Source organism: Saccopteryx leptura, chromosome 1, assembly GCF_036850995.1.
Source record: "Saccopteryx leptura isolate mSacLep1 chromosome 1, mSacLep1_pri_phased_curated, whole genome shotgun sequence".
In the NCBI taxonomy this organism is placed as follows: domain Eukaryota; kingdom Metazoa; phylum Chordata; class Mammalia; order Chiroptera; family Emballonuridae; genus Saccopteryx; species Saccopteryx leptura.
Window position 1 is genome coordinate 49,582,021 of NC_089503.1, and position 18,917 is coordinate 49,600,937.

The following is an 18,917-nucleotide window of genomic DNA, read 5'->3' on the forward strand; positions in this document are numbered from 1 at the left end:
ATGGAGCCACTGGCTGCAAGAGGGGAAGAGAGAGAGAAGGAGGAGAGGAAGGGGAAGAGAAGCAGTTAGTTGCTTCTCATGTGTGCCCTGACTGGGGATCAAACCTGGGACGTTCGCATGCTGGGCCGACATTATCCACTGAGCCAACTGGCCAGGACCGGTTTCCTCATCTTTTAAAAGAGGATGATAACAATACTATCTGCTTCATAGGACTCGAGAGAGTTTTCATATATGTAAAATACTTAGAATAGTACCTGGCCCATAATAATATGTAAGATTTAACTATCATTATCACCAAATTAGTGCTGTAGTCTACTTATTAGTGGCGTTGCCTTTTGGAATTCCATAAAAAAGTTTGTTCTCTTTTCCAGCCCCTCAAATATTTGAAAACAGTCATCAGATTCTCACTGAGCCTCTGTTCTTCAGGATAAGCATCCCCACTTCCTTCAGCATTTGTTTATATGAGTCTCTTCTGTGTGCTGGAGGCTTTCCTGATGATCCTTCATCTGTCAAAACACCTTTCAGGGTAGGGGGCATACAACGGAATGCTCTATAAGTGGTCTCACAAAGACAAGTAGAGCAAGACTTTTCTTTTTCTGGTCACTGCTCTGCTTGGAAGGTAGCAAAAAATCAGGTGGATATTATATAGGTTTCATTGGCTGCTTCTGTGTCTCCTGTTGTTTCTTTTATCTCTGTCCAGAATGCTGTCCTTCATAGCCCTCTGCGCCTCACTTTTACACTCTAAATGTCAAGAACTCTGTCACTCTTTATGGATTCAGTTATGTTCTCTGCTCCTGATGCCCAAGTCCACATCTTTAGGTGTAAATTATAAGCTTATCAAAAGCAGAGACCCCAATTCATCTGGGTCTGGCATAATATGTAGCACCTAAAAGGCACTTAAAAGTTGAAATGAATATATGTAGAAAAAAATCCAATGCATTAGATCCACATCCATCTAGGTTTTCACTCAGTTTCGCCATTTCAATTTAGTGGCCACCCTATTTTTCTGTGTTACTAAAGCATAGCGTGTAATCTTTTATCACGTCCTATTGATTTGTCTTTCATAATGCCCCTTTTATCTTAAAGGCGAATTGCTGAAATAAGGATCTAATTGGTTTTTCTCCCTCTAGACCAGTGGTAGTCAACCTGGTCCCTACCGCCCACTAGTGGGCATTCCAGCTTTCATGGTGGGTGGTAGCAGAACAACCAAAGTATAAATAAAAAGATAGATTTAACTATAGTAAGTTGTCTTATAAAGATTTATTCTGCCAAACTTAGCAAAAATCTGACATAAAGTACTTGGTAAGTAATTATTATTATAAGCTTTAACTTGCTGTAACTCTGCTTTATAAATTTTATAAAGTAAAGTTACTTCCCTACTTTATAAATCACCATTACTGTGGAACCAGTGGGTGGTTAGAAAATTTTACTACTAACAGAGATACAAAAGTGGGCGGTAGGTATAAAAAGGTTGACTACCCCTGGTCTAGACTGTCCCTCATACTGCACTCCCAACTAATCTTCCTAAATTATTATTTCAGTGGGGGTTTACTTTCCAGTTGATCAAACTCTAATTGTAGTCTGCCTGTCAGAACAAGTTTAAACTTTTCATTTTGATATTCAACGATCAGATTATCTCTGCCATATTTAAGCAAACTTTTCCCTCAGTTTTCTTCCTAGAGCATCATGCCAGGTTCCTCGTTATGTGCACGCACTCACGTGCATGCATGCACACACACGCACATTTTTTTCTACCTCCACAGCTTTGTTTCTTCACCTAGCAAAATCCTATCATTTTTTTATTTCATCTTTCCAACAAGTTTGAAATATACTCATTTCCTCCTTGTTTACTTCACAGTTATTACATGTAATGCACATTTGACATTTGCGTGTATTGTTTTATGTTCAAATTGATTAATTTTAAAGTGATACCTCAATGTCATATATTATAGCAGAGAATTAAAAACATGTTAGAGATAGCTTCTAACCTTAAGTTTATAGTCTAGTGGCTATATTATTTAAACATTCAATTTTTGTATGATGAAAAAAGTAATACATGCTTGATGAAGAAAACCTAAAAACTACAAAATAGCACAAAGGATAAAAGCAAATTAAAATCACCTCAAAAAACATTTATGGAGAACCTAAGACAAACTCCCTTTATTCAGAGAGCTTACAGTTTATGGATAGACCCACCAATAAACAGCCAGTTGAAATACAATATTTCAGTTCTTTAATTGAGGTGTATGCTGGTTTTAAGAACAGGGAGATGATATTTGGAGCTGAGTTACTGAGGTTGGAATTTACCAAACTCACAAGGGTATTCCAGGAAAGGAAAACACTACTCCAAAGTCTCATTCAGGACACTTAAGTTGTGGCTGGAGTAGGTCGATGTCACTTTTCTTCCCAAGATAAAAGAGCTCCTTAAGGATAGAAACTTTGCCTGCTATCCCTTTTGTATTTCCTATAGCATTGATACTTCAGACTAAGCTATCTTTTCATTTATATGCTCATTATCAGCATCAACACAGGAAGGCTTTGATGGCAAGGTCCATATTTTAGAGTTTTGTATCCTGCTTAGTGAATAAATCATATATTGGTTGAATTCATTTATATAAATATCATGATTTAAATGAGCTAAGTTGTTTTCAGAAAGACCTGAATATTTCTAGTTCATATTTTCTCTTTAACTGTTGCAAAATTTACATTTTATCCAGTTTTTCTTTATGAAATCTGCCCCTCTTAGTACTTATTCCCTAATATAATTGCTTTCCCTAAAAGGTATGTTGATTTAGTCTGATATTGCATGAGTCATTTGCTTTATACTGAGGTCACATAGATGTTTGATAATGTTTTTTAAGGTAATGGAAACAGTTTAAACTAGAATGACAGCAGAGAATATCATTGTTCCAGCTCAGTTTTCACCTTGCAGGGTGAAGCAGCTGACTGATGAGGAGGAGTGTTGTATCTGCATGGATAGTCGAGCTGACCTCATCCTGCCGTGTGCTCACAACTTTTGTCAGAAGTGCATTGATAAATGGTAAGTTATCTGCTGTCCTTAAGGGATAGGCAAAGGAAAAAGGGAGCGTGTATATGAATAAACTTTAAAAAAATACAAAAATATTGTAGTTAAGTATAAAAGATTTTGTTCTTTAGTATTTTGAATTTTATGGCATGCCTCCTAGTAGTTAAAAAATTTTTTTTTATTTTTATACCTAAAGTTTATAAAATGTGTATTAGTTTTAGCAGTTTACTTTAGCTGTTAGGAGATTTGTGCCTGACTCGAGCCTAAAATCATACTCTTTCTTTTTACTTATTTCTACATATTTCCTTTATATATGATTAGAGGAAAGAATATGAACCCTGAAATTGGACCTGGAGGAAACTTTAGAGCTCAGTTAGTTAAGTTCATTCTATAACATAAGAATCACATTTAGGACAATTTATAATTGATACACAATAAACTACATATATTTAATAAGTACAATTTGATGTTTTGATATGTATACCTGCACAAAAACCAGTATCACAATACAGATAATGAACAAGTTCATTACTCCACAAAGATACCTTGTATCCCATTGTGAAATCTCCTTCCCACCACTTCCTTCCTATGCCCAGACAACCACTACTCTACTCTCATCTCTGTAATTTGGATTTTCTAGAACTTTTATAATTGTAATCATACCGTATATCCTCTATTTTGGTCTGGCTTTCATTCAATGTAATTATTTCAAGATTTACTGACATAATATGTATCGTTATTTCCTTTTTATTACAGAGTATTCACTGTATGGATATACCACAGCTTATTTACCTATTTACTTGTTGATGCACATTGGGTTGTTTCTGATTTTTTGGTATTACAAATAAAGATTTTTTTGACATTGCTTCTTTTGCTAAAATAAATGGAAATTCAGTCTCCAAATTTAGAAACTAAAAACACTTTATTTTCAGAACCTGCCCATCTATCCAAAAGTATAAAATCTAGATCTCTTCAAGTATCAACTGAAAGACATTTATCCTTATAATTATTTAAATAAAAAAGTAAAGCAATATTATAAAACCACTTTCACTTACAGGTAGGACAAGGTTTTAGCACATACAATATTGGCAAGCTTGTGGAGAAACTAGCACTTTTATATATTGTTTGTCAGTATATAAATTGGTGCAACCGCTTTGGAGGACATTTTGGCAATTATTTTAACTTTTAAAAGCAACTTCATTAAAGCATAACATACACGCAAGAAAATGCATCCATTTTACATATATATTTCAGTTCACTTTGACAAATTTTTACAACCATGTAACAAGTATGACAATCAAGACACAGAACATTTTTCTCTCCCAAAATGTTTAGTTCCTAGGACAAAGTTAATAGGAATCAGAGATCTTTGCTTACATTACAAGTAATAATGAAAGTTGCAGATACTTTTTTTTAAGAGAGAAAGTGAGAAAGAGAGAGACGGGACGGGAGAGAGAGGGTAAGAAGCACCAACTTGTAGTTACTTTAAGTTGTGCGTTGATTGCTTCTCATTTGTGTCTTGACTGGGGCCAAGCCAGTGTCCCCTTGTCCAAGCCAATGTCCTTGGACTTTTCATGCCAGCAACCCATGGTCTCAAGCTGGCCAGCTTAGGGGTCATGTGAATGATTCCCCTACTCAAGCCAGTGACCCCATGCTGACAAGCCCCTTGCTCAGAGCCAGTGACCTCGGGGCTTTGAACCAGTGAGCCCAGCATTCTGGGTCAATGCTTTATCCACTGCACCACCACTGGTCAGGTGCAGGTACTTTCCTATCACATTACATAGAGTAAATATCATTTACTCCCATCATAGCTTTGAAATCATGGCACTTTTCAGACTCACCAGGATATATTTACTAATAAAGCTCTTATATACATTTGTGGACAAGTCATTTTATGGACATATATTTTGGGGGTTTTTCTTGGGTAAATACTTAGAAGTGGAATGGCTAGTTAATATGGTACGTATATGTTTAACTTTTTAAGAAACTGCCAACTTTTCCAAAGTGGTTGTACCATTTTACACTTCAATCAGTAGTTTATGGGAGTTGTAATTGCTCTACAACTTTGTCAATACTTGGTATAGTCAATCCTTTTAATTTTAGCCATTCTATAAATGTGTAGTGGTTTTAATTTGCACTTCCCTACTGACTGATGATGTTGAGTATCTTTTCATATGCTAATTTACTATCCATTTGTCATCTTTGGTGAAGTGTCCATTGAAAGTTTGGGAATTCTTTATATATTATGGATATATAACCTTTACCAGATAATATGATTTGCAAGCACTTTCTCCCACTCTGTGATTTGCCTTTTTAGTCTAAGTATGTCTTTCAAAGAGCAGAATATTTTAATTTTGATAAGATCCAATATATCATGGGTGATTTATGGACAGTGATTTTAATGTCATATCTAAGAAATCGTCTATCTTCTGAAAGCTTTATAGTTTTTAAATTTTACATTTTGGTCTATGATTCATTTTGAGTTAATTCTTTAATATGGTGTGGAATATCAATCAAAATTCTTTTTATTTTTGTATATGGTTCCAATTGCTCCAGCACATTTTGTTGAAAGACTACCTTCACTAAATTATTTCTGCACCTTTGTTGAAAAGCAGTTGTTCAAATACATGTTATATTTCTGGGTTCTATTCTGTTTTATTGATCTCTTTGTTTATTTCATACCAATACCACAGTATCTTGTTTATTATCTAGGTTTTGTAAGTTTTAAAATCAGGAAGTGTTAGTTCCCAAACTTTGTTCTTTATCTCAAAGCTGTTTTAGCTATCTAGGTCTTTTGAGAATCAACTTCTCACTTTCTACCAAAAAAAGCTTTAAAAAAAGTTCTAAAGATTTTGATTGGGATAGTGTTAAATAAATTTATCAATTTGGAGAGTACTGACTTAATAATATCCAGTTTTTCAATCCACAAACTGTATTTCTCCATTTATTTAGGTCTTGTTTAATTACTCTTAAAAATTTTTGTAGTCTTCAGTGTTGCGTATCTTTGACAGATTTATCCGTAAGTACTTTATATTTCTTATGCTATTTTAAATGATATTTTTATCAGTTTGATTGTTGCTAATATATAGAAATACAATAGATTTTTGTGTATCAATCTTATAACCTGCAACCTTATTAAACTTATTTATTAGTTTTGATAGCCTTTTTGTAGCTTCTATAGGACTTTCTTGAATGGCTAAACATCATTTTTCAAAAATATTTTTTCTGGATATAAAATTCTAGACTCATAGTATTTTATTTTTCATTCTCATTTGCTTTCATTCTCATTTTTGCTTCATTCTCATTTTTCTTGCATTGTTTCCTTTCAGAAATCTCTATCCTTATCTTTTTTCCTGTGTGGATATTATACCTTTTTTTCCCTCTGGTTGCTTTTAAAGTTTTTTAAACTAGTGTCATTATCAGTAGTTTTAAGCAATTTGATTATGATGTGTTATCGAGTAGTTTTCTTCCCATTCCTTGTGCTTAGGGTTTATTGAGTTCTTTGGGTTGTATAGGTTTATGGTATCATCAATTTTGGAAGTTTTTCGGCCATTAATTTCTCAAGTATTTTTTCTGTTCTCCCCCCTCTCCTTCTGGTACTACAGCTACATATATGTAGACCACCTTCTTTTTCTTTTCTTTTCTTTTTTTTTTTGTTGTTGTTGTCGTCATTTTCTCTGTTTCATTTTGAATAGTTAATATTGCTGTCTTTTCAAATTACTCATCTTTTTTTCTACAGTGTCTAACTTGCCATTAATTCCCATCCAGTATATTTTTTTACTTCAAATATTGTTGTTTTCACCTCGAAAAGTTTGATTTGAGTATTTTAATATCTTCTGTGTCTCCACTTAATGTGTTTGATCTTTCCTCTAGTTTTTATTAATATATGGAATGTGGTTATCATACCCTTTAATTTTCTTCTCTGTTAATTCTAATATCTGTGTCAGTTCTGGATTGGTTTTGATTGATTTTTCTCTTCATTTTGAGTTGTATTTTGCTGCCACTTTTTATGCCTGGTAGTTCTTAATTGGGTGCCAGACACTATGAATTTTACCTTTTTGGGTACTGGATATTTTTATATTACTATAAATATTGTTGAGCTTTGTTCTGGAATACAGTTACTTGGAAACATTTTGATTCTTTTGGGTCTTGCTTTTGTGATTTGTTCAGACCAGAGCAATGTTTAGTTGAGAGCTAATTATGTCTCACTAATGAGACAAGACCTTTCGGAGTACTCAATGCTCTGTGAATTATGAAGTTTTCCGGTCTGGCTGGTGGGAACAGACAATATCCCAGGCCCTGTGTGAGCTTTGGGTACTGTCCCCTCAGATCCTTTTGGGTCTTTCCTCAGCCTCAAATAGTTTCCTCACATGCACACTTACTCTGCAGAATATACTCTAGGGGACCTTTGGTGGATTCAGGATTTCTCCCTTTGTGCAGCCTTCTCCACACCAGTTCTCTGCCCTGTTACTCTAGCTGCCTTAGCCTCCCAAGAGTCTCAGCTCTGTCCCTTCAACTAGTGGAGCCTGCCAAGCTCCACCTAGGTTCCCCTGCTTACTCTGTAGCCTTGAAACTCTCAAGTTAGTAAGTCAGGGCAAATATAGGGCTCACTTTCTTTACTTCCCATCTCTCAGGGATTACTGTCCTTTGTCATCTTATGTCCAGTCTGTCCCTATTGGCCAGAAGCAGAAGTTGACTGTTTTAAAATTGTGACTTTTGTGCACAGAGGAGCACACATAATTATCTTGCAAAGTACCTCTGAGGAACCAGAAACGAATCTGAGTAACATAAGCCAGCTCTAGCTTTCACATTTAGTTTTTGGAACAGATTTCTTAGTTTCTGCACAAAAGCCAAAGAGCAGTTGATATAATTTAATTACTTTGGTCTCAGATTTCACTGAGAGATGAAGAGAAAAACATTCTTCCTGCATGACGTTTCTGATTCAAATACGGTATTTTTGAAATTTCTAAAATAATCTTTGACAAGACAGAAACAAACCCTTTTGGAAAACATAATCTTATTTAAATGATAATATATAAGGTCTTTTCCTTTCAGGAAAATTATTCTGCATGTAAAGTTTTATTTTAAACCTTGAATGCTTCTATTTCATTGTTTGTAGTGGCAAAAGACAGGAAAAAACCTAAAAGCTCTTTTATGAGAGACTAAAATGAATGGTGGTGGCCTATTCATACAGTATATGTTTAAAAGAATAGACAGCTCTAGCATGTACAGATACATAATAGTCTACAAGATATATTGACAAGTAAAAAGAGCAGTGACGTATGTACACTCAAGCTTGATTATGTGTAGCTGTCTCTAGAAGAATATATAACTGGTAGTAGTGGTTGCTCCTGGGCATAAGAATTACCATATTTCCCCATGTATAAGACACTCCCATGTGTAAGATGCACCTTAATTTTGGGGCCGACATTTGAAAAAAAAATTATTACATAAAGTTATTGAACTCAAGTTATATACATCATAAAATTCATACAATTCCTCCTCACTGTCAAAACTCCCATCCATTAGCTTGTCCTTATCTGTATCTGATGACGAATCACTGTCTTCAACAATGAGGGCAAAAACAAGTGCAAAAAAGCAGGACATTCAAGTAAAATAACTACAACCACGTATAAGACACACCCAGTTTTTAGACCCCCAATTTTTTTTTTTAAATGCATCTTCTACCTGGGAAAATACAGTAAAGATTGGGGTGGAGGGATTTATTTTTCACTGTATACTTTTATGCTATTTACTTTTTTAAAAACCATGTATATATATGTATAACTTTTCAAACAAACCTGTTTTTAAAAAGGAAGAAAAAAACTGTTCTTTAATTGACTTCTTTAATAGGAGAGATCGACACAGGAATTGCCCTATTTGTCGCCTGCAGATGTCTGGAACAAATGAATCTTGGGTGGTGTCAGATGCACCCACTGAAGATGATATGGCTAACTATATTCTTAACATGGCTGATGAGGCAGGCCAGCCCCACAGACCATGACCATGGGTGAAGTGTTTTGTTGCTATTGTGGGCTACAAATACTTGGGTCACAGGGAAGGAATGCAGGGATGGTATGGCACAGGCACAGAGAACTGTTTTCCCTACCCTCTGATTTTTACTTTTCTGACAGTTTATCCCATTTCTTTTCATAAACTTTTCATGTCTTCCATTTATGGTAAACTAAAAGTTACTACTGTTTTAGGCCATATTGTCCTATTATTTATCTGTTCTAATATAGTATATTAGAACTAATTGCTCTTGAATCCTTTGCTGAGCTAACAGCAACATTTCCAGAGGCTTCTCAAACATTTTTCAGGGTAGGAGTATTCTGGAATATATTTAGTTAGGTTTAAAATAAACCGTGAATGTTAAAAAGTTGTAGCCGTCTGAGAGAAAATTTTAAATGACTGAAAATGGAGAACACATCAAAAGTGCACGTTACTACTTAAATTAGTCTTTCTGCTGGGATCTAAGGAGTATGTATGCCCCCTTGTGGTTAATTATTGCTCCTTTAATAATTTTTTACTTGAAATGATCTACAGTTATTTCATAACCTTAACTGTGTGTTTTGAGACTACTTGGTTTTTATTTAAAAGCTTTTTCCCCCCATGCTGTATAATTTGGGTAAAGACTATAAAGTTGGTTGTGACTGCTTTGTAGATGGATTTCTGCTGGAGAATCTTCTTGACTGTTCTAGAAATGCTTTCCCACAGCTGGGGAACTGTTCTAACTAGCTCTTGATAATACTTAAGCATCTCGGAGTTTTCAGAAAGAAATTTTCATCATAGATGCTAAAATTCATATGTCCAAATTATGAAAAAGCATGCAATATTGGTTTATGGTGCTTTATATTCTTAACTTAGCATCTTTCTGAGGCCAAGTCCTTAAACTTCTTAGCTTAAGAAAAAATTAGGAGATAATTTGGCTTTTTTACTGTTTCATTCTACTTCCTTTGAAATTCTTTGAAAGAGTATAGTTATAATGGAATTATAATGTTCAATGGCACTCAACCATTTTTTTTAAATTGCTTATAAAGTAAAATTTTTGTTTTATATTGAACACTATTATTCAGTATATAATAAAACTAGGGTCTGATGTCTCCTTTTAAAAGAATGTTAACATTCCATGTAATTTTTCTGACTTCTTAGTAAGTTTCAAATAGTTTCTGAAGTACCAAAGTACACAATTTAAGTTGCTACTTATTAATGGCAAAAATTTTGTATACTAGGATTTTAATAGGCATACAAATTAAATAATTCATTTCTAAGAAAAATGTCTGACCAAAGATGGCTTGATTTTTACCCCCAAAATACTGATACCTAATTGATTGACATTCATGATGGAGGCAGCTCAGTGACAAATAGTTAAACATTCACTGTAGGTATTTATGCAGAGTACTGAGGGCTCCATGTGATCAACCTGGCAATGTGCTTTATGGTTGTGCAACCTTGAGAAAGTCCCTTTCTCTGGTTTGTGGGTTCACACTCTAGAAACTGAGGCTTTATTTGTGGTTTTCACACTTTATTCTAGCAGTAGAATCTTTTTTTTTTCCAAGTAAAATCTTACTCAGAACCCCTATATATATGTGCTGCACCACTTTATAAATTCATATTTTATTATAAATTTCTTTATATAACTTCATATACTATAATATTACAATTTATAAAGTCAACCAGTGAAAACATGTATTAATACATTGGTGATATATAAATTTGGTGAGTAACACAGTTATGTGATGAGACTTGTTTTATAAATTTTTTTTCCAAAACATGTATTTTTTAATTAAATTCAAGTCAGTTGCAAAACCCTGTCTCTCCTCCATGTATTATTAGTATTCCACAGAACGTAGTTTGAAAACCTTGGGATATATGATCCCCTGATATCTTTTTCAGCTCTGAGATTTTAAATTGTCCTTTTGGATTAGACTTGCTGAGTCTAATTAAGATTGCCTGATTTAAGAATGTTTCTGAAAATGAACAAAGTTGCTTTACAGATTTTTGGATCTTTCCCAGGAATAGCCAGTGATTTTATCCCTCAGATTCCTTCACCTTTCAAGGAATTATTTAACAACAACTTGACATTGCCCAAACCTGCTTATTTTTCAGTATGAGCTCCAAGACATTAACTGATCTACTGTGAAATATAAAATGTTTTTCTTAGCCTTATCTAATAAATGAGCAATTTTTTGCTCACTCCATTAAACTGGGTGATAATTCTTTAGATGTGAATATTAGGTGTGTTATGTTATAATAACTAAAAGTAAAAGTTGTGAATTTGTTTAATGAAGTGTATAATTTTTGTATTCTGTACAGCTTTGTCTTTTTAAATTATGAGGTACTTGAACGCATTTACTACGATAGGAAATGTAATGTGTGCCTTCTGGGATTTTTGAAATGGGTTCATGAACTCTAAGGTATTTTATGTTATAAAGTTTTCCCTATCCTAACTCAGTAACAAAGGGTTTACTCATAATGCTATAGAACATTAGTTTAAGAAAGTGGATTTGACTATGAACTGAATTTAGAAATTGAGAATACTGTTTTATGCTTAGGATAAACTGATACATTGTGCAATAATCTTTAGCAAGTAAAATTTTACTTAATTGAAGAGATTCTTTTTCTCTTATCATGTAGTTTCACATTCTTACATACTAAATGTTTATACTCCTATACTCCTTAAGGACTATTTTGTATTGTGCTCTGGGGGGTTATGATGTTTGTGTTCTGCTTTAAATTTTATTTCAAATTAGACTTAATTTTCTTATACCTAATATGTATCTGTATAATAAGGCTTCTTGAAAATATCTTTTGGTTCAGTAATTTTTAACATTTGGAAAGTTGGATTTATTAAAAGGCAGTCCAAAGAATTTGTATTTTTAACTGTGTTTTTTTTTCCTTCATAAGTCAAGCGTACTTGATCTATCCAGGAGTAAGAAAGCTACTTGAAGGTTAGGGAAGTCAGCTGGTCAGCCACATCCATGTCGAACAGCACAATGACAATATAATAGAAATGGTTTACAGCAGGATTTCATGTTCACCTTGTAAAACATTTCTAAGATAAAATTAATGTAATTAGAGAAGCATATTGGAATTTTAATGCTGAGAAGAGGAAAGCCATTTATAAGAAGGAGTGGTAGTTTATAATTAAATTTACTGATATATGGAAACATGGAGAATACATTTTGGTATCCAAAGACATAAAAGCCTCCTCAGATATGTTTGATAGTTTTGCAGCTGTTTATAGTCTTATTCTCTTTCTAAAAAAGTATTTATTTAAAGGTTGAGGGTGTAAAAATTCCCCAGGAACTATATTTTTCTGATTAGTGTTTCCTTTATTGTAGTTACACTTGTTCTTCATAATATATTCATTTTTCACATATAGAATACTTAAGTTATTACCAACTTAACACCTACTGTGTCTACAAATCCAGAAAAAGATGAATTCTGTTCCAGCAACACAGCACTCAGGAACATATAAAGAGAAAGTCAGAGGGATAGTTTGCTATTCTGCCAGGATATGAAGAAGTAAAGGCCCGGGACAGGCCTTGATAATACTAACCTCAGAGCTGTGATTTGTTCTCATCAGACAAAAAGCAACAACATTGGTCATTTCAGCAGTGCAGTTTGAAGTAACACAACAAGTTGAACCTTTTAGAATAAGGGATAACACACCTCAAAAACTGATCCTTTAGAAACATGGGCTAGTATACAATCACCTTTGATTACAGCTGTAAGCATGAAAGTAGGATTCACCCAAGAAAGGTCAGGTAGGTATAATGATACAATAAAAATGTAAAATGCTAGCGAAAAAGGAGGGGTCTGCAGTGTTTGCAGGACAGGTAAAATGCAATAAATGTTGGCTGAGCAGATTAAAGTAGTACCTAGGGAAAAGGAAATGAACATGTGTGGCAGAAGTCAGAGAAGAAGAGCTTCAGTTTGAAATTTTGAGGTTTTCCGAATGAATGTCCTCCATGTCTGAGTCTTAGTTAAAAATAAATTAGTAGTTATTGATAGCTTTTCATGATGCCCAGTTTTTTCTTACAGTAAAAAACTTAAACATTTGCTTTAAATAGTATTAACTTGAAATAGTTTTAGATTGAGCCATTGTCCTAACAAACTTTATTTAATAATTAAAAACAAATACTTGATAAAGTCACAGGATAAGAAAATCTAAAGTCAAAAGAAGCATTTTCACAGGCAAAAAATAGGGTTCTTCCAACCCCATAATGATTCAGAAGGACTTCCCATAGTCTCCATTCGCCCACAGAAATAGACAAGAAGGTCCTTGAGCAGCTTGTTGTGTACTAGGAGCACATATCCTTAAAAAGTTGCCAAAAGAGAAATTCATTTATTCAACATACACTTATTGAGCACCTACTATATACCAGGCACTAGTAACACAGATAAAGAGTACATTGGTAAAGCTTAAATTCAGACTGGTCTTTAAAAATACTTTCTACCTGGCTTGCACCTGCGACCACTTATATCTTTTGAAAAAGTCTGCGTATTAGGTAAGGGAGAAATTTTGCCTTTAAAAGAAATGCACCAGGTTACAGTGATAAAAATGGTAACATTTGTGAGGCCTCATGGAATTGTGAAGATAGGACTGGAATAGGAGTAGGGAAACCTAGTTCTAGTCTTATTACTTATTAGCTGTGTGATGTTAAGTAAATCTCATTTCTCTGGCCCTAATTCTTCATTAAGTAAAATGATAATTGGGCTACGATCATAGAATATTAGAGCCAGAGGAACAGAGATCATTCAGTCCAGTGCTTTTCAAAGTCCTTCGTTCAAACGGAAATATGTAGACATCCCAGTGAAAACCTTGATGAAAGCAGTCATCAAGGAAGCAAAGGCAGCACCCAGAGTCACACTCCCCCGCCCTCTCCACCATTAAACGGGAGGGGCATCCACAGAACACTGTTTGAAAACCTCTCATCTAGTCCTTCATTTTTCAGGGAAGGAAACCAAGACACAGAATAAGAGCAACTGGTTCAATGTGCACATCTGGCTTCCTAAATAGAAAAGAGGGTGGAGGGCTAAATAAAACAGTTTAAGAAATTCATTTAAAAATGCAAAGAAGGAAGTTGTCTATTTTAATTCTCTCAAAGTAGCTCCCCGATGAATGGGAGCTTTGACATTGGTTTTGTTTAAGGCAGCCAGCCAGCCAGGGGCTGAAATGAACAACTTCCAACTAGCCTTCAAAGCCTGTAGCGGACTAGGGCAGAAAAGCACAGGGACCCGTGTCAGTAGGCACTTGGACCACGGAAGATCCTGGCCCCAACAATGAAAGCACTAGTGGTTTCAAGAAAATATTTGGAACATTAGAAATGAGTACAAACAAGTGCCTGACTCCCATATCCCCAAGGAGCAGTCACCATTTACTACTCAGAAACACTAACAGTGGGAGTGTGAGATCTTAAAATGAACAGTGCAACCAGAATCGCTAGGTTTGAAAGTTCTTCAGAGGCATCCTCTCCCTGGAGGAAAGCTCTCGTTTAGTATCCTGACCACTGTGAATCACGGCAGACTTGAAATTAAGCCAGAAAGTTAAATGCATGTCCAGCACTAGACCTACTTGGTCAGGGCTGTGATCTCTTCTGATTTCATGGCGTCAGACAGGAAGCTGAGCTCATTGCATAAGGTCTCGTATCGGAACGCCATCCGGATCTGAGCAACATTGGTCTTTCGAATATCATTTCCTTCAGGTCCTTCTTTATAGTAATTTTGTCCCAGAAATTTTTGCTTTTCCTATGGACCAAGAGAAATACAAATGGAACAGTACAGTACACCTTTGATTCCCTTTCTGTATCCACACGGCAGCTCTGGCATTAGCCACAGCAAAACAGACGTGCCCCTGAAGCAGGTCCTCCATGAGGACATCTTTCCCCACGGGGCTACAGTGAAACCCCTCCTGACCTCCATGTCCTCAGGGATGTCACCCCGACAGCCACATTCATTTCCTTCATTTCTATGCCTTCCGTGGTCGGAAAGTCAAGATTACTGCTGGTGAGGAAAAGGACAAGGTGAAAACTCTTAAGAAGTCCCTCCTGAGAGCTGACAAGAGCAGATAGTTGGTGTTTGGGGAAAGCCAGTCCAAGGGACCAAGTGTACAAATTGGATCTGCAGTGAGAGCAGCGCCAATGTAGCCCTCTTCCTGTACTAGTGACATCACCCAGAGGAGGCACCCGAGGACCTAAGTCACCCGAGCAATGGTTCTCAACCTTGCACACCAGAATCACCTGGGAAGCTGCAGGGAAAAAATTACTGCTGTCCAGGTCTCATCCCTAGAGTTTTTATTCAATCTGGGTACTATTCATCTATTCAAGAAGTGAGTGCCTAGAATGTGGCAGGTTCTATTCTAGGCCCTAGGGATACAATGCTGAACCAGACAGTCTCTGCCCAAATGGAACTTACATTCTAGAAGGCAAAAAGAAAAACACACATTACAATATCAGTTATAATATGAAGAAAAAGGGATGGAGAATGATGATAAGTATATCTACTGTAGAATGGGTGATAAGGGAAGGCCTCTGAGGAGGCAACATTTGAGTAGAGGTCTGAAAAAGGTGACAGGGCACGGAGGAGAATTCAGAAGTCTCCCCAGGATTTTCTCCCCTACAAGATGAGTTTCAGTGTGACTGAAACCTCCTGGTCCTTTTCAGCACTGACCCCAGAGCCTAGAAAGAACCAGGTAAACAGGCATTCACTGTACACACTTCAGGGACAGGAGGGACAGTGCTGGGGCACATACTCGATGTGAGAGGCCGCTCTGCAGCACGCTGTTCCTGGCGATTTCACACAGGTCACACGTGCTCAGCTTCCACACTTGAGCTGCAATTGCATATTCTTCCATAAGTGCTTCCTAGAGTCCCCCAAAAGGAAATGATTAGGTGGCAGCATATCCATTTTAATGCTTCACAGATTTCCAAAGCTAGAAATATCAGACATTGCAAATTTAATTTTTCTTTAATGACTGGCACCTGAACCAAACAACATTCTCTCCCTTAAATGACAAACTCCTCAGGTTAACAAGTAGAACTATATCAAAGGACACATATATGTATTTGTTCGAAGCCCTGTGCCAGTCAGGGGGACACCAGCCTGCTCTCCCATGACAGTCTCCCAGGTCAGGTATACCTTTAGTGTCTGCTCTACAACTTTGTCATTTATTTAACAGACCATTTTCTTAAGATTGTCCAAAAATAAAAGTTAATCTGAGTAAAGTAGTAAGAGCAGAGATGGAACCTTAGTTAAGAATGAGAAATGATCAAGTATCAGTAGGACAGTGTAGTCCCCAAAGGACGTGGGCTTGGTGTGCTTTCACTGTACCTTCTGAGATGTGAAATGTCTGGCTAATCTCAAGCCCTCTGTTACCTCTGCCACCCCACTGCCTCTGCATTCTAGAGCAGCAGTTCTTAAAATGTGGTTCCAGGGTCCCTGGGGGCCCCGAGGCCTTTTAAAATGTCCTCCCTTTTCCATCTGCATATTTTTGTGAGACAAGGTTTTTCTCATATACTTTGATGAAAACAATTTATCACAACAGAGTGAATGCGGCTATGAGAACCAGCTGGTGTCTGACCAGGTGGTAGCACAGTGGATAGACTGGGACGCAGAACACGCCGGTTCAAAGTCCCGAGGTCACCGCCTTGAACGTGGGCTCATTCGGCTTGAGCGCAGGTTCACCAGCTTGAGTGCTGGGGTTGCTGGCTTGAGCATGGGATTATAGACATGACCCCATGGTCACTGGCTTGAGCCCAAAGGTCACTGGCTTGAGCCCAAGGGTGCTGGCTTGAGCAAGGGGTCAGTTGCTCTGCTGTAGCTCCCCAGTCAAGGCACATACGAGAAAGCAATCAGTGAACAACTAAGGAGTCACAATGAAGAACTGATGCTTCTCTCTCTCCCTTCTGTCTGTCCCTCTCTCTGTCTCTCTCTTCTCTCTGTCTCTGTCACAAAAAGAGAATCCAGCTGTCTTCTATTAAGCCAGACATTAAAGAGATTTGCAAAAATGTAAATGTCATTCTCAGTTTTTTGTTTGTTTGTTTTAGGAAATATGCTTATTTTTCATAAAAAATTGTTAAATTCAGTAGGTTTATTAATGTTATTTTTGTGTTAATAGTTTTCAATTTCTCATTAGTTTCTGACAGAAATAAATATCATTAGGTGTTACTCAGAAACATCTCTCTGAGGCCTCAATTCTTTTCTTTTTTTTTTTTTTTTTTTTTTTTTTTTGAGGGCCTCAATTCTTGAGAGTATAAAGGGATCCTCAGACCAAAAGCTTGGAGAACCTGATCTAGAAGACTCTGGTACTTCTGTTTTTACTAATCAGTGGCTGTCTTATCAATAGCATCAAAATGTGCTTGACACAGTAATGGCTGGCCCCCATGCATGCCACCGCCTTTCTTCTCCTCTCCCTTATCCCCAGTGGTCCACAGTTTCATAATAATAGTATTAACAAAAATGGTAGCTAACATTTTGAATACATGCTATATGCAGGCACTATATTATCTTAATGAAGCCTCACAATACAGAACAGGTAGATGTAGAGACAGTTTTATCTCTATTTTACACACGAAAAGGAATAAGATACAGTGACGTCAAGTAACTACCAACATCACAGAGCTAGTAAATTCAAAGAAAGGGAAAATAGAGAAAGGCAAGAAAACGAAATTGTGCCTTCAAAGACTCAAGGACCTCCCCAAAACAGGGCTCCTGGAAGGAGGACTTCCCTCACCAGGAGCCACCAACCCCACCCGGGTGCAGAACTGAGCTGTGTGCTCAGGTGCTGGCAGCGGGAGGACAGGCCAGGACTGGCGCCGCTGGGGCCCCTAAATCCTCACCTTCGTGTAGTGGAACTGCATGGGGTCATCGGTGGAGAGAGAAACGTGCAGCCCCTTGTGCAGGAATTCCCTCAGGGGGTTTTTGGAATATTCGAGGAACAGACTGTTGTTGCTGAGAGGAGACATGGCAATGGGGATCTGGGCCAGGTAGTAGAGATACTGCAACACCGGACTCTGCAAAAGAACCGCCAAGCTCAGGTGACAAGGGCCAGAGAGGGGGGGGGGAGCATCATGAATGAAAGGCAGGGGTCTGGACAGTGTCATTGTAAGTCCTCAATCAAGCCCAAGTTCCCCAAAGCCAGGACACCCCATCCCCACCCCCCAACATCTGCATTCACCTCATTTCTACATCACGCCGTCTCTCCCTGGGCAGGCCCTCCAGCCCAGCGTTGGAAATGCTCCCTTTCACCTCCAAAGTGGAGGCACAGCTCAGGGCAGGAAGGCAGCTACATGCCCCAGCTGACCCCAGCCTATATACTCCGCTGCCCTCCCCCAGGTGCCGACCCCACTGGTCAGTCCAGAGGATGCCCCACTTGGTGGTTTTGTTGCTTTAACTGCAAACATTCAGGTTGAGACTCTAAACACTCCAGCTCCTCAGAGATGAGAAGGGGCAGACCGGACTGGGCTAGGGTAGTTTTTGATGTAGCATCTGCCCCACACAGAAATGTGACAGGTGGTTAGGCCTCCCCAGGACCAGAGCAGGGGAGCAGTTTGAGCAAACATCATCCTTTGGCAGGTGATTCAAACTATGGAGAAAACCAAAAGCACAGAATTCATGGCAGCATTATTTACACTAGCAAAAAGTTGGGACTCTGTCCAACAACTAGAGGTTGGTTGCATCAATTTTAGACCATCCAACTGGCAGGCCATCCCGCCAACAGCATTTAGAATGAGGCGCATAGATATTGTGCTGCAGCACAGAAAAGTGCTTGTTATACAAAGTTAAGGGATAAAGAAGGAGCCAAAATTCTGTGTTAATTATTATAATAAGCATTTAAAAATATGCTCTGGGAAGAAAAGATGGAATTGGAAAAACTAAAATGCTATAA

At 37.1% G+C, this 18,917-nt stretch overlaps 2 protein-coding genes across 11 annotated transcripts in view; one reads left to right on the plus strand and one right to left on the minus strand.

Annotated features, from left to right (window-relative positions):
- RNF141 (ring finger protein 141) overlaps positions 1–10,231 on the plus strand; it is a 44,424-nt gene extending 34,193 nt beyond the window's left edge. For all 3 annotated transcript variants that reach the window (XM_066365909.1, XM_066365925.1, XM_066365919.1), the window contains exons 5-6: positions 2,933–3,040; positions 8,879–10,231. In XM_066365909.1, the coding sequence (XP_066222006.1) occupies positions 2,933–3,040; positions 8,879–9,029 (259 nt within the window). In that variant the 3' untranslated portion in view covers positions 9,030–10,231. The remainder of the gene's footprint in view (positions 1–2,932; positions 3,041–8,878) is intronic.
- A 2,899-nt stretch (positions 10,232–13,130) lies between these two features.
- Positions 13,131–18,917, minus strand: part of AMPD3 (adenosine monophosphate deaminase 3) — a 55,206-nt gene continuing 49,419 nt past the window's right edge. For all 8 annotated transcript variants that reach the window (XM_066365872.1, XM_066365887.1, XM_066365899.1 and 5 more), the window contains exons 13-15: positions 17,869–18,042; positions 15,783–15,893; positions 13,131–14,779 (exon numbers count right to left, since the gene is read on the minus strand). In XM_066365872.1, coding sequence (XP_066221969.1) covers positions 14,603–14,779; positions 15,783–15,893; positions 17,869–18,042 — 462 coding nt within the window. In that variant the 3' untranslated portion in view covers positions 13,131–14,602. The remainder of the gene's footprint in view (positions 14,780–15,782; positions 15,894–17,868; positions 18,043–18,917) is intronic.